Here is a 15,174-nt window from a genome sequence, read left to right on the forward strand (position 1 = left end):
GCACTCCTGGGAGGAGCTAGAAGCTAGGGCTTAACACAGCAGTGCACAGACAGTCGCAGGGCTTCAAACCCTGGGCTGAAGAAATCTCCAGAAAAGGGGACAAGGCTGAGGAACCAAGAAGGATCTGAGCACTGGGGGTTCCTACAGACAAGGTGTAGAGAGGAAGCAGAGCAGCAGGAGCTCAACCTCAGCATTCACCTTTCCCTCCTCCCGGTGCGGCCCTAAAACTTCCCGGGAAAGAAAGTAGATGTCCTCACTTCAGAACTCTGCCAGAGGCCAAGAACAAAGGATTTCTGCGCAGGAGGGGGGGGGGCACACTCAGGGATAGCTTGGGGGAACTCCTGCACACAGGACCAGTGGGACTTGCCAACTCATCCTTTTGGGCATCTCCGAGCCCTCATCTTCTCCATGTTTTAAAGACATGAGACTCATGGCTTCCTTTCTAACTCCATTTCCTTCCCACTTCCCACCTCTTATTCCTCAGGAACCTGCTGTCTCAACATGTCCAGTCAGAGTTCCAAGCTGAGGAGATGAGCACAGCTCTGTGTTAACTAAGGTAGCTCTGCGATCTCAAAGCTGTCTACCCTCCTCTTCTTCATGGTGTTTTCAAGCTTAGCTCCACAAGTCCACTCCTCACCTCTCTCCACTCAGTGGGGCAGACCACAGCAATATGACTTCCCTCACTGTCAAGTCCTGTGAAACTAGCCAGTGGTCCCCACCAGCTGCTCTGTGCCTGAATTCCTCCTAGCCAGGGCAGGGCCCCACCCCTTCAAACAAGCCAGCTCCTCTCTGTTCCACCCAATGTCTCAAGGCCATGGGAAAAGACATGAGCTCCCAGAGCCACACTGCTCTCCTGTCTCCTGAACTCTACTCTACAGGCTACCCAGACATGGGCACACTTTCCTCCACATTAAGGCCCCTTCAACTCCTCTCCTTCCTCTCACATCTAAAACTCCTTGTTAAAGGAGGTCACACCTTAGCCAGCTGTGATGACACACGCTTGAATCCTGGTGCTTGGGAAAGGTGGGAGGATCATGAATTTGAGGCCAGTCTGAACCACAAAGGGAGACCCTGTTTCAATAAAAGAAAGACGACTCAGCAGTTAAGAACAAGTACTGCTCTTCCAGAAGACCTGAGTTTGGTGCCCAGCACCCATGTCGGGTGTCAAAACTGCCTGAAACTCCAGCTCCAGATCCAATGCCTTCTTGTGGCCTCCGTGTACATTGCACTGCACTGCCCGCATACACAATTAAAAATAAAATACATTTGTCTAAATAAAGAGAGCAAGTCTCTTCCGGTGCTGCTTACTAGCTCCCAACAGCAGCACGTCTGCTGCTGCCACAGCACTGGCACTTGCCTTTCTCCGTCACTGTAGCCATGACTATTCTGTCCCCATGGCCCTTTTCATCTCTTCCAGTGCAGTGACCCACCTCTCCCTCTGGCTTTGCATTGAGGGTTCCTGGTTCTGTACGGCACCTCTCATGGTGTGAAGTAGGCCAGGTAAAGAAGCTGCAGGAAGCCTAGCTTGATCTGCACAGACCCCACACTGTCTTCTTGCTTGCTCCAAGAGGAAGTCTGTTTGTTACCCCATAGTGTCACCAGGTGACCACCTCAGTAACGTCTACTGAAGATCAACTCTCATAAGAAATGAACCCAAAAGAGTAAGACCCAACAAGAACTGCTTCTACAAGACAGGACAAGAGTGCTTTAGGGCTATGCACTAAGTGCTGTGGCCTTGTCAGGAGCTGAGTCACCCCACAGCAGCAACACAGTGTCCTTTCACAAGATAGTCACAAATGCAGCACCAAACCCATGAGCAATATGGATTCTGAACAGCTGCAGTGTGACTTCTCTTTGAGGCCTGTCCTTCTGCTCCAATCATGTTTTCTACCCTGACCCCTCCAATGGACACCCCAGTCAGCATATCCAAACACCAAGGGACCTCTTCCCACCTTCTGAAGCTCCATTGTGCTGCCCACAGAGGCAGCAACAAGCCCTTGTGCATGCACAGGGCTGAAAACTCGCCCATCTGTGACCACCATACCCGTGATGAAGTGAAGGGCCTCTCAGTCTCATCTGGTCCAACTCGGCCCTCAGAGCTTCAATATTCAGGACAAGTTGGTCCTAGAAAACAGTAAATAGCTTCTATGACAGCTCTCATAAGGACTGGGCACGTGTAGGGTGCATTTCAATTCTGAAAACACTTCCTGAGTCCTATAGCAAGCAGAACTCATTCTCCAAATCCATAGATGTCCTAATGAATGAAAAGCAGTGCTCCCGGTTATAGGAGAGTTAGAAAGGATAAACGCTGAAACGTAAACTGTACTGACTGTATAAAGGACTCACCCTTCCTAACTCACAGTCTTCCAGGTCTTATCATCTCCCACTCCCTCCCACCCAGCAGATCCCTGCTGGCCCTGTCTCTTACAAGAGGCCCATGCTAATGTTAGTCAGACCCCCACCTCCCCAAGGACCCAGGGTTGGAGACCATGTACATGAAGTGTACAGCATGTTTGCTAAGGGGCTGCAAACTATGAGGACTAAGAGAGCTACCAGGAGGGTTGGTCTCAATCCTTCCAAACCCCTGCGGTCCCTGTCACTGCAATAACTCACGTCAGCTCTTCTGGGACTTCTCACTGAGTGGAGAGTGAAGTACCTTATCATGCTGCGTCTCTTCCAGTTGCTTCTTTGCATTTTCGACTTCCCGCAGTAAAGAATTCTGAAGAAGAGAATGTCCTTCAGGGTTGGTTCTTTAAAATGGTCCACAGAACATAATAACTGCACTTGCTTAAACCAGAGAGCAGCCCTGAAAGAAGGGCCTGGCAAGGCCACAGCTCACTCAATCAATGCCAACCACGAGTGAGGTCAGATGCTGGCCTGTCTATCTCTGTGTACAATATTTCTTCACTAACCAGTCTTAAAGTAGGCCTGCCACATTCATAGTGCAAGGGCTTTTGCTGATGCTGGGTTTTTTTTTGGTTTTGTTTTGAGTTTTTTTTTTTTTTTTTTAAAGAGTCTTAGTCTGTAGACCAAACTAGTCTGAACCTTGCAGCAATCTTCCTGCCTCAGCATCTGGGATGACAGGTATGAACGAACCATCATACTTGACTTGACTTTCAAATTTGTTTCATAACCTCTTGCAAGTGGTCTACAGTTACTTTGGACTGGGGCATTCACTGGTCACTTAGGAAACACAAAATGAAGTTTCATATGTAAAGTTAAAAGACAAACTCATTCCTATCTAAAGCAGGCCCTTACATGCCTGTAGTCTCAGACTCTGGAGGCTGAGGCAAGAAGATCAGGAATTCAAGGCTATTATTAGACCAAGACTATTAGTGTTCCTGGGCTATTATTAGAACTATCTAAAAGAAAAAAAGAACTTTTAAAAACTTCCCCATAGCCTAGGACGATGCACAGGCCGTCGTGAAAGTCAGAGGGACTAGTCTGCATGGTCTACTGACAGCACTCTCCAATCCTCTCGCAGGTACCCACAATTCTCCACCAGCATAACCCCATTCGAGTACCATCCTAAGTATGTTTCTCAAGAAATGCAGCATACTGGGACAGGCCCTCTCAAGTCTGAGCCCAACTACTGCTCAATAGGCCTCTCTGTGGAGACCCACACCTCAATGTACTCTGGGTCATCTGGGTCCCTCCTAGAAGCCAGGCTTAGCCTTCTTCCAAACCAAATGAAAGAAAGGCAATTGCTGAAACCTGGGAGTACCTGAGCTGAGCTCCTGAAGTGCTGCATGTGTGCTGAAAAGGAAATTGACTCTCAATCAAAGTGTAAGTAAGGGTGAGGTTTGGCCAAAGCTAAGCCCTAGTATAGGTGCCTGTGGGACAAGCTAGCTAGAGCCCATTTCTGTCAATAAATTTGAGAAAACCAAATTTCACTGTGCTGGCTAATTTTATATTAACTGTGCTGGAGTCCTTGTCAGAGAGAAGGGAGCCTCAATTGAGAAAATGACTCCATTAGATCAAGCCATAGGCAAACCTGTAGGACATTTTCTTCATTAGGATTGAGGTGAGACGGCCCAGCCCATTGTGGGTGGGGACACCCCTGGGCTGGTAGTACTGGGTTCTGTAGTGTGATATTCAACAGATCCATCCTATCTGGCTTGAATCCGGGAGTGATAGCACCTAGGCTTTGAAGTAACCTTTTGTAAATAGTCAGTGATTGTTATCTGAAGGATTGTTATCTTTTGAAGGATTCACAGAGCCTTTGCATAACTTAGTCTGGAAACAGACCTGGCAAACCAGGAAGTTTTGTACAGTTGAGAATTGCTTAGGTAATGGTTCCTTCAAACAATTCCAGATAAGAAGTTTTGGTATGCGGAAATTGACTTGCTAAAACCAGCTCTTGGGTTAACAATAAAGAGGCTTTTGTGAAGACAGGAGACAATCAGTTCATCAGAAGTTGACTCTCCTGTTTCTGCTAAAGCTGTAAAACATGCAGGAGTTACTCTCTTTCTTTGACACGCATAACATAGAACATGGACATATGGCGCCCAATGTGGGGCTCAGAAAAAAGAAGGATCCAGCCACTCCAGGACTGGAGATAAAAAGTTTGCTCACTGGTGGGCTAGAGAGATGGCTCAGAGGTTAAGAGCACACTGGCTGCTCTTTCAGAGGTCCTGAGTTCAAATCCCAGCAACCACATGGAGACTCACAACCATCTGTAATGAGATCTGGTGCCTTCTTCTGGTGTGCAGGCAGAACACTGTATACATAATAAATAAATTAAACACACAAACACACACCTCTGCCTTCCACACACATGCACACACACAGACATACACACATGCATCTATGAACACACCAAAATAGGTAGTGTATTTAAAAAAAAAAAAATAAAAATAAAAGTTTGCTCACTGGTAATTAAGGACTCCAGGATTTGGCAGGGACATAGGGAATCCCCATCTCAGGAGCAGCAGTATGTACAGCTGCTAAAATGTTTGGTAAAAGGGAGAGCATTAATTGCACAATTGTGAATATTACAGATATAAAAGTAAAATGGCTCCTGAGACAAAGAATAAAAAGGCCCTACCCAGTGGAAAAAGAGTAAATGAAAAAGGATTTTCCTGGTAGAAGAGAAAATGTTTAATCAATGCCTGCAAATAGAAAGACCCCAGAAACAAAAAATAAAGGACAGAAAAAAGCCTCTTCTCAAAATAAAGGAAGGAGAAAGGTTTGTCCAGATTAAAAAGAAGAAGAAGAAGAAGAAGAAGAAGAAGAAGAAGAAGAAGAAGAAGAAGAAGAAGAAAGAAAGAAAGAAAGAAAGAAAGAAAGAAAGAAAGAAAGAAAGAAAGAAAGAAAGAAAGAAAGAAAGAAATTAATGACAGCGTGTCAATCTTTTCTGCCAAGCCCCTCCCCCTCAAGCAGAGGGGCAACACCTGAATTCCAAAGAATGATGGGCAGGACTCCATGGCTGCAGCATGAACTAACATAGAACTTAGAATTTTCTTGTTGTTTGCCTAATTTTTGTTTAAATGTTTTTATTTCTCCCTAATAGTTGGATAACTCAGTATCAATGGTCCCTTCATGGAAGAAAATATTAAAACAAGCCCAACTTCTAGTACAGAAGCAATCATAACCAGGACATAAAGTAATATGCCAATGCTGTTTAAATTTCCAAAGGTATTAGTCATTCATTACATCAAGGATGTTCTTTTCTCCTGATTGTCTGATTAATACTCAATTTTCATAGTAAATAAACTAAAAGCACAAAATTTATAATATCACTGAGTACACTCTTGTCTGCTTATCATTTCTGAGGATTTGGCTCTGCCCTTTAAGTTGCTTTCTGGAAATTCTTGTTAAATTCTATAAAAATGTAACACCTGAAACAGAACAGGTTATTAGCTTATTAAATAATATGGATACTAAGTAGTTTAAAAAAAAAATCTCTTACTGATAGAAAGCCTACAAAAATTATTTTTCCACTAAATAAAATACAGGTAATTGTTTCACACTGTTAATAATTGGAAGGTTGCATTAACATGTTACTTGGGATCTATAAAAAAAAGGATTTTATTTATTGATTTATTGATTTATTATGTTTCCCTGCAGGCCAGAAGAGGGCACCAGATCTCATTACAAGTGGTTGTGAGCCACCAAGTGGTTGCTGGGAATTGAACTCAGGACCTCTGGAAGAGCAGTTGGTGCTCTTAACCACTGAGCCATCTCTCCAGCCCCCAGGATCTTCTTTTTAAGATTTCATAAAAAGGGGCTGGAGAGATGGCTTAGCGGTTAAAAGCACTGACTGCTCTTTCAGAGGACCTGGGTTCAATTCCCAGCACCCACATGGAAGCTCACAACTGTTTGTAATTCTAGTTCCAGGGGATCTGACACCCTCACACCAACGTATGTATAATAAAATTAAATAATTTTTTTTAAAAAAGAAAGAAAGAAAGAAAAGAAATGGAATTGGTGGCAGGAATAACCATTTTTTAAAAAAAAGATTTCATAAAAATACTCCGTGGGGCGGGGCGGTGGTGGTGGCGCACGCCTTAATCCCAGCCCTCAGGAGGCAGAGGCAGGCGGATCTCTGTGAGTTCGAGGCCAGCCTGTGCTACCAAGTGAGTTCCAGGAAAGGCGCAAAGCTACACAGAGAAACCCTGTCTTGAAAAAAAAAAAAATATTCCGTGGGTATTGCCTAAAGTTACCTCTAAAATTAATCGTCCTATAGAGATTGCTTTTAATGCTTTTATTAAAAAGAACAAAGAGCATGTTTAAAATTCCACATGATCTACAAAAAGATTGTACTCACTCTACGTTATACAGCTCAAAAGTATTATTAGATGTTTCTCAGCCACTGAATATTTTTTTTAAAAATATATTTTTTAAACTCTTCTGTTTTTATAAATTTGGATGACAGTTGATTGGACAGAGTAAGAAGAATCAGTCTTAGGATCATAATGGATAGCTTTGGAACTCCAGTTTGCACATCCTCATCCAAAATGCATATCCTGAGAAAGACTGAGGCTCACTCAACATTAACGCACTTCATGTATAAATTAGCACATGAAGGATAAAGATGCACTGAGACTGGAAACCTACCTAATCGAGGGAAAAAGAATGTTACAGAGAACTGTATATGTAGGAAGGCTATAGTGGAAAGAAAACATCTGGAATGAGGAACTTGAGAAAAGAGTCGAACAGAAAGTTGGAATGGATGGGACATGAGTTGTTTGGAGACAGAAGTGAAAGAAAGTGACAAAAATTAAAAAAGGCTTATTGTGCTTCTTCAGCTCAGTTTCCTTGTTTTAAAACAATAATAATAAATAAATAAATCCAATTTTATTAAAACATGACAGTAATAATGAAATGCAGGCACCTCTGTCTCTAAAAAAATACACCAGCAAAAAACAAAACAAAACAAAAAACTGCCTAGAAGAAAAGCCAAGAACAGCTATGGCTGTTATCGGTAAAAAGACAACACCCATTAAATTTCTTAGTCCTAATAAACCCTCTGCTTATTATTATTTTGGATTAAAATAGATTTTTGTATGATGATAAATTCCTAAGGTTACAAAGGCATACTCAGGTTAACAAAAATTAACTTAGAGATGTATATCTAAAATTGTAAAATCCTAATCTTATAAAAGTTACTAACTTGGGGGCTGGACCTGCCTGGACTGAGTCTACCAGGTTGATCTCAATCCTCGAGGGGGGGGTGGTCTTTGCCCTGGAGAAGATGGGAATGGGGGGTGGGCTGGGGGGAGGGTAGGGGGGAGAGAACAAGGGAATCCGTGGCTGATATGTAGAATTAAATTATATTATAAAATTTTTAAAAAAGTTACTAACTTGTCATAAACTGTTAAAAGATAATTAAGACATGCATATTAATCACCTTATAAAAGATCAGATTTTTCAATGTGCTCAGAACTAAGTTTGTAGTTATGTCAAGTACAAATTTAATTCATTTACAGGCACAAGCTTTGGCCTTCTATATGTTTTCAAGGTTAAGCCTTCCAACAAGTTCTTCTCCATGGAACTGTTCTGCTTTGAGATTGCTCACAATTTTTTTTCATGTACAGTATCAACTGAATAGGTACTTTCATGCTTGCATGGAAAAATCCAACTGTTTTCTACTTCAGGATTTTCTATGATTATCTTAGCTACTTCTAAATATCCTGTTACCTAGTAGGAAAGTCTTCTTAAGTTCATAATTAAAACTGTCCTAAAAATTTAAAGATACCAATCATAGATTACAATCCTTAAGTTTAAAGCTTTAAAAAATGGTGACTATGGTTAATTAAGTGGATTCTGTTTGCTCTTTAGTTTTATGCTTTCCTTTGGTCTGATAGAAGGTCAGTCAGACTGACAAAAAGAAAACAGTTCAAAGAGGCTCACGAGAGCCTCTCCTCTATTGTTTTATATAGCACAAAGACACATTTTAGACATTCTTCCAAACTTCAAATGCGTAAATAATAATAAATGAACATCAGCTGAAGGGGTTTATACAGTGACACTGCACTCTTCATACCTGTGTTAATTCTAGTATGTCTTTAAATGCCACCTCTGAACGTTTATACATTCTTAGATCAAGGCCAGCAGTCTGGATACCAATGAAGCTGTCAAGGCCATGGCAAGACTCACCTGTGATGAGTCTAGCACAGAAGCTCATTGAAAGAGTATTAAGAGCTTGTAGGAAGATGGACTGGTTACTGATATAGTTATGGGAATTACTGCATTAACTACTGTAGCTGCTACAGCTGGACTGGTGTGTCATAAAGAAATTCAAACTGCTGAGTTTGTTGGAGTCTGGCATAAGAATTCTACAGAACTTAGGACTCCACAAAATAAAATAGTGAGCTAGTTAATGAAATAGCTGATATGAGACAAACTATATGTAATACTAATGGGAGATCAGTTAGAAATATTGAGGGAACAAATAAAATGTGATTGGAATGTTACATTCTATTACATTACATCTTTAAAGTACCATAATAGTAAGTATGACTAGTGTGGTAGTTTGAATTAATTGGTCCCCATAAGCTCACAGGGAGTGGCATTACTGGGAGATGTGGCATTGTTGAAGGAAGTGTGTCACTATGGGGGCAGGCTTTGACGTCTCTTTTGCTTAAGCTTCACTTAGCGTCACAGTCCACTTGCTATTATTGCCTTTTGATCAAAATGTAACCAGCACCATGACTGCCTGCATGCCACCATTCTTCCCGCCATGACAATAATGGAATGAGCCTCTGAAACTGTAAGTGAGCTGTGGTAGTTTGAATGTATCTGGCCCCCATAATTCATAGGGAGTGACACTACTAGGAGGTGTGGCCTCGTTGGAGGAGGCTGGATGAAGCACCTTTAATCTGGGCCACACCTTCTGTTGGAAGTGTGCCACTGTGGGTGCAGGTTTGAGATCTTTTTCTAAAGCTTCCCTCAGTGTAACAACCAGTTGACTTTCTGTTGCCTCTGAGTCAGGATGTACGGACTCTCAGCTCCAGCACCATGTCTGCCAGCACGCTCCCCTTCATGATCATAATTGACTGAACATCTGAATTAAATTAAATTAAATGTTTTCTTTATAAAAGTTGCCATGGCCATGGTGTCTCCTCAGCAATAGAAACCCAAACTAATACAACTGGGAAAAGGTTAAGATGCATTTGATGGGTCACTTTAATTTTTCTCAAATGATTTATGATTTACAGCAAGAAATTAAAGAAACTTTCTCAAAAAGGTTACCTGATAGGACTGGAATGGATACTATGGAAAGAAAGCATTATAGATACTTTAGCTTATTAATCCTGTACATCATTTAACAGATTTCTTGTTCTAGCAATCGTTATTCTTGTTCTTACAGTAATGACTTTCTTGGCTTTCAAATGTATTTTTAGCTTATTTTGATAAGATTGTGAAATAACACAACAGAGAACAGGCTGCATTTACTTTAAGGCTACATAATCTTCAATAGGATTCCATAAGAAAGACTACAGCTACTTGTGTGGAGTGATGAGAACAAAATGACATGATTAAGCTAGCATGGAAAGCCAGATGTATTTTATTTCCAACTGGCCCTCTGTGGAAGCCACTGGCCTTCTTTCTCCATCCTACAGGTTAACACTTGGATACTGGTGATTGTTCCAGAGGGCCCTGGTTTGATCTCCAGCACCACATGGCAACTGACGGTGACTCCAGTCCCAGGGGATCCCAGGCCCTCTTCTGACCTCCTTGGGCACCAGTCGTGCAAGCAGTGTACAGACACACATGCAGACAAAACACCAGCACACACAAAAGAAGTAAATGTAAGGGGAGGGCGGACACACAAACAGCACTCAAATGGGGAGAAACACAGCTAGCAGGTGACAGAGAGCAGCTAATGTCTTTCCCTGTCTGCAGGAGAGCATGTCCCAAGCCATTCTCCCTGGGAGCACGGCAGCTCATCTGCCCACCTTGTCCTCCAGCGCCGCCATTCTCTCCTTCAGATGCAGCTGCAGCCTCTCATTGGACTCCGAGAGCAGCTTGTCCACAGTGTCAGACAGGCGCTTATTATGTTCCTCGTTCATCTTTTCTCTCTGCCTTGCCTAAAACAGGAGGGGAAGTTTCCAACTTCAGGCTCATGTCTAGCTCTTCAGAAGCACCAGGACCAATGGTTACCAGAAGCTATGCTCCCCTCCTCTCATCCACAGGGATGAGACAATCAAGACAATCTTGGTGAGGCTGTGAACTAGAAAAGACTTATGAACGTCCCAAGAATGTCACCTGTCTCTAGCTCTCAATTGCTCTTAGCCGAGTTCCATGAGAGGACAGAAGAAATTGGAGGGGATCAGTCCATTTGCATATTAGCCCAACAATGTCTCTGGATGTGAATAAAAGCTTGGGTCTGGCTTCAAGGGGAAAAGAATTAAATCTACCAAGTGAAAGCTGAACAAGCTGATCTTTAGTCAGTAGAGATGCAGGGCATCTCTACCTACACTCAAAACTACAAATGACAACGTAGTAACTTTACAATGTGCTAACTCAAGGCTGGAGCTAGGCCTGCTCAGCACACACCCAAGCATACCTCACTCAAGCCCCAGCACCCAGACAGGACTGAAACCCCAAGGAAGGGCTGCACCAGGCCCAGCAACCCTGCGTGGGGGAAGCATGGGTGATAGAGCCTCCTAAGACCCTCAGCTTTGTGCCCAACAGAAAATAGCTGCCACATGTGAGGAGGCTTGCCAGGCATGCGCCTGACAGCCCTTCTCTGAAGAGTGTGCCTGTTTCTATCCACATCTGAACACTCTCAAAGCCAAACAGCTGGAAGTTCAAGTGCAAACATGATTGTCTATTCAGAGCTCAGTGACACTGTGTATAAGCCTCACAGGCTCTGTGATGATGTGCCTAAGCCTATGTTGCCTAAGACTTCTACAAGAGCTTAAATATCATTTCCCAGATATTCTCCTAGTTCTCTGCAGTCTTAAATTGATGGAAAACACTGGCTGCCATGCTGTGCAAAGGTTCCACAGTCACACAACCATGCAGACTTCCTCCACAGCAGGCCCGTGGCAGAGAGAGCCCATGCCCTGTGTCCTGATGCCTCTGCCTGCCTCTCCCAGGACAAGCCCTCTGACCCAGCTGAAACAGCACTCTCCCAGCTGCTCACTAAGGCAGGTGAGCATTGGTGCTCCTGCTCTGATACCATCACATCCTGAGTGACAATTCAGGACCTGAGGACAGGGTCAGGGTCAATGCTCTGACCTGAATGTGGGATTTCAGAACCTCATGCTGAGCAGGGCCAGTAACCTAAGGAGACAGGCCTTGAGGTTTAGGTTCAGGCTCTAGGGAAGTGTTTCTCAACCCGTGGGTTGCAACCTCCTCCACAGGGGTAACCTAAGATCATCCTGCAGAGCAGATATTTACACTATGATTCATAACAGTAGCAAAGAAATAATTTTATGGTTGGGGTCACTACAACATGAGGAACTGTGTTAAAGGGTGGCAGCATCAGAGAGGTTGAAAACCACTACTCTAGGGAGACCCAGCAGTTCCCTTAAGGGGATAGAAAAGCAAGAAGCCTTGTGCCCCCAAGAAGCCTGACTGTGCCGGAAGTGCTTGCTGCCTGGTGACACCTCTGCTGCCAGTGGATAACGAACACACTGGTGCAGTCCAAAAGGACCAGAGCACAGGTCCACAGGACAAGAACCGATGGAAGGAGGAACTGGGACAGAGAAGCCCAAGCCCGCAGTGGCCTGTGTCCCACCTGGAAGCCAGGCTCAGCCCCATCCATACCCGCTGCAGCTCCTGATTCTTCTCCTCCAGCTGTGCCTCCATCTGCCGCAGCCTCTCTTCAATGTTGCCATGTCTCTCCTCGGCCTGCCAGCAAAGATGACAGAAGCTGATCCTCTGCTCATGTCATTTACACCAGCTACATACTACTGTAGCAGCAGCAAGCACCACATGCTGTGTGGACCATGTCAGGCCTGGCAAAGGGACAACACTTCCTCATTCATATACATCAGCACCTCCTCTGTGGTGTCAGTGTCTATACTGTGAAGTGACTAATCCTCTCATGTTGACCTCAAGTGTGGCAGGTGCTAGTGACTGCCTTTCTGTGTCCCCCCACACTGGCCTGCCTTGGACAACCCATCTGCTGAGTGCCTCTGGTGGTCAGCATGGGGAGCAGGAAGCAACAAGCACAAGCATAGGGCACAGTTCTACCTTCCTAAGCTTGGAAGTAAGCTCCAACAGTTTAGCTTCCTTAGCAGCAGAACTCCCAGAAGACAAAGGACCAGACTACAAAGCAACAGAACAGGAGGACAGCAGGGAGAAAAGAAACCGAGACTTTAGGAGGGGGCCAGGGAGAACAAAAGCAAGGTTCTGTTATAGTTGACAAGGACTCCAGTGTCCACACCGAGGTACAGGAGTGGGAACAGGGTCTACCCTAAGTTTCCCTCACCAACAGGATGCTGTCTCCATCTGGGCCCCTTTCCCAACCCTCCCCAGCAATTAAGCCCAAGTCTGGGAAACAGGACTCATGCTGGGGATACATCCACAGCTTCTCTTCATGCTGCTGTGCCTCACAAACAGGGCACCCACCCGTCACTCTCGAAGCTCCTGATTCCTGCCTACCCTGATGTGGATGGTGAGGACCCAAAGGACATACACCTTAACAAGGGTAGTAGAAAACAAGAGCATTACATTAAAAACTTTATGTTAAGCATTGTGATATAAACCTGAAGTCCCAGCTATTCTGCTGGCTGAGACAGGAGGGTTACTAGAGGCAGGAGTTTAGGGCCAGCATGGGTAGATAGTAAGAATCCATTTCAATGAGCAAATAAACATTTTAAAGTAATCTCAAAAGAAAATTACTAAAACTGTGTGACTGTCTTAAAAGACAAATGTTATTTTCCTTTTCTAAGAGAAGCTCCAGCCTTTCTTCAAGTTGGTGAGATAAATAACCCAAGAAGCTGTGACTCTTGGATGCTAACACCAAAGACAGCAGCTTTTACCTGACAGGTTTGGGGACTGATGGGGAATGAGGGTCTTGAGCTACACACAAACAGCGCTCCCATCACACAACAGCATGGACACTCCATAGATGCTGATGCACTGACTAGGACATCAAGGCCATACATAGGACCTCACACGGCCCAGACGCACCTTGGAGAGTGCAGCCACCCTCTGGGCCAGCTCAGCCTCCACCTCTGGCAGTGTCTCAGCTTTTCGCAGGGTCTGCTGCAGCTTTTGCTCTGCCAACTCCAATCGCTCTTGCAACTGTCGGTTCTTATCTTCCGTCTAGAAAGGTACAACATCAAGAGTTCAGGCTGCTGCTTTAGACACCTGACAAAGCATCTACTGGCTTCAAAGCTTTTATCTGTTTTTGTTTGTTTGTTTTAAATAATAAGGGGCTGGAGAGATGGTTCAGCGGTTAAGAGCACTGGCAGCTCTTCCAGAGGTCCTGAGTTCAATTCCCAGCTACCACATGGTGGCTCACAACCATCTATAATGAGATCTGGTACCCTCTTCTGGCATAAAGGTGTACGTGCAGATAGAACACCCACATATATAAAATAAATAAATAAATCTTTAAAAAAAAACAGTAAAAACAAACAAAAACTGTGGAAATCAGTATGGCGGTTTCTCAGAAAATTAGGAATCGAACTACCTCAAGACCCAGCCATCCCACTCTTGGGCATATACCCAAGGAATGCTGATTCATACCATAAAGATACATGCTCAGCTATGATCATAGCAGCACTATTTGTAATAGCCAGAACCTGGAAATAACCTAGATGCCTGTCAACGGAAGAATGGATGAAAAAAATGTGGTACATATACACAATGGAGTACTACTAAGCAGAGAAAAACAATGAAAGCATGAAATTTGCAGGCAAATGGATGGAACTAGAAGAAATCATCCTGAGTGAGCTAACCCAAACCCAGAAAGACAGTCATGGTATGTATGTACTCACTCATAAGTGGATTCTAGATATAAAATAAAGAACAATCAGACCACAACCCATAGAACCATGGAGGCTATATATATAGCATGGAGGTCCCTAGGACGACTGTGGCTTATAATAAATTTCGGTTTTACTCAATTATTGAAAAAAAAAAATAGCCAAATGAATGGAAACACATGAACTATGAACCAAAGGCTGAGGGGCCCCCAGCTGGATCAGGCCCTCTGAATAGGTGAGACAGTTGATTGGCTTGATCTGTTTGGGAGGCAACTAGGCAGTGGGACAGAGTCCTGTGTTCATTGCATGAGTTGGCTGTTTGAAACCTGGAGCTTATGCAGGGACACTTGGCTCAGTCTGGGAGGAGGGGACTGGACCTGCCTGGACTGAGTCTACCAGGTTGATCGCAGTCCTCGGGGGAGGCTTTTGCCCTGGAGGAGGTGGGAATGAGGGGTGGGCTGGGGGTAAAGGGAGAGGGTGGGAGGGGGGAGAACAGGGGCACCTGTGGCTGATATGTAGAACTGAATGGCATTGTAAAATAAAAGGGGGAAAAAAAGCAAAACAAAAAAGCCAACACACACAATAAAATGTTAAAAAAAAAAAAAACAGTAAAAACAAACAAAAACTGATGGGGTGGTGGCACACGCCTTTAATTCCAGCACTCAGGAGGCAGAGGCAGGAGGATCTATGAGTTCAAGGCCAGGCTGGTCTACAGAGCAAATTCCAGGACAGCCAAGCCTACACAGAGGAACCTTGTCTCAAAAAAAAAAAAAAAAAGACA

At 44.0% G+C, this 15,174-nt stretch overlaps 1 protein-coding gene across 16 annotated transcripts in view; it reads right to left on the reverse strand.

Annotated features, from left to right (window-relative positions):
• Positions 1-15,174, reverse strand: part of Ppfia1 (PPFI scaffold protein A1) — an 88,757-nt gene that overhangs the window by 32,582 nt on the left and 41,001 nt on the right. For 9 of the 16 annotated variants that reach the window (XM_076556036.1, XM_076556026.1, XM_076556021.1 and 6 more), the window contains exons 9-14: positions 13,594-13,728; positions 12,652-12,726; positions 12,223-12,306; positions 10,404-10,535; positions 2,657-2,719; positions 2,045-2,124 (exon numbers count right to left, since the gene is read on the reverse strand). In XM_076556036.1, the coding sequence (XP_076412151.1) occupies positions 2,045-2,124; positions 2,657-2,719; positions 10,404-10,535; positions 12,223-12,306; positions 12,652-12,726; positions 13,594-13,728 (569 nt within the window). The remainder of the gene's footprint in view (positions 1-2,044; positions 2,125-2,656; positions 2,720-10,403; positions 10,536-12,222; positions 12,307-12,651; positions 12,727-13,593; positions 13,729-15,174) is intronic. The other 7 variants (XM_076556061.1, XM_076556058.1, XM_076556047.1 and 4 more) reach the window with 1 other exon arrangement.

The sequence above is a fragment of the Peromyscus maniculatus genome, chromosome 1 (assembly GCF_049852395.1).
Source record: "Peromyscus maniculatus bairdii isolate BWxNUB_F1_BW_parent chromosome 1, HU_Pman_BW_mat_3.1, whole genome shotgun sequence".
NCBI lineage: Eukaryota > Metazoa > Chordata > Mammalia > Rodentia > Cricetidae > Peromyscus > Peromyscus maniculatus.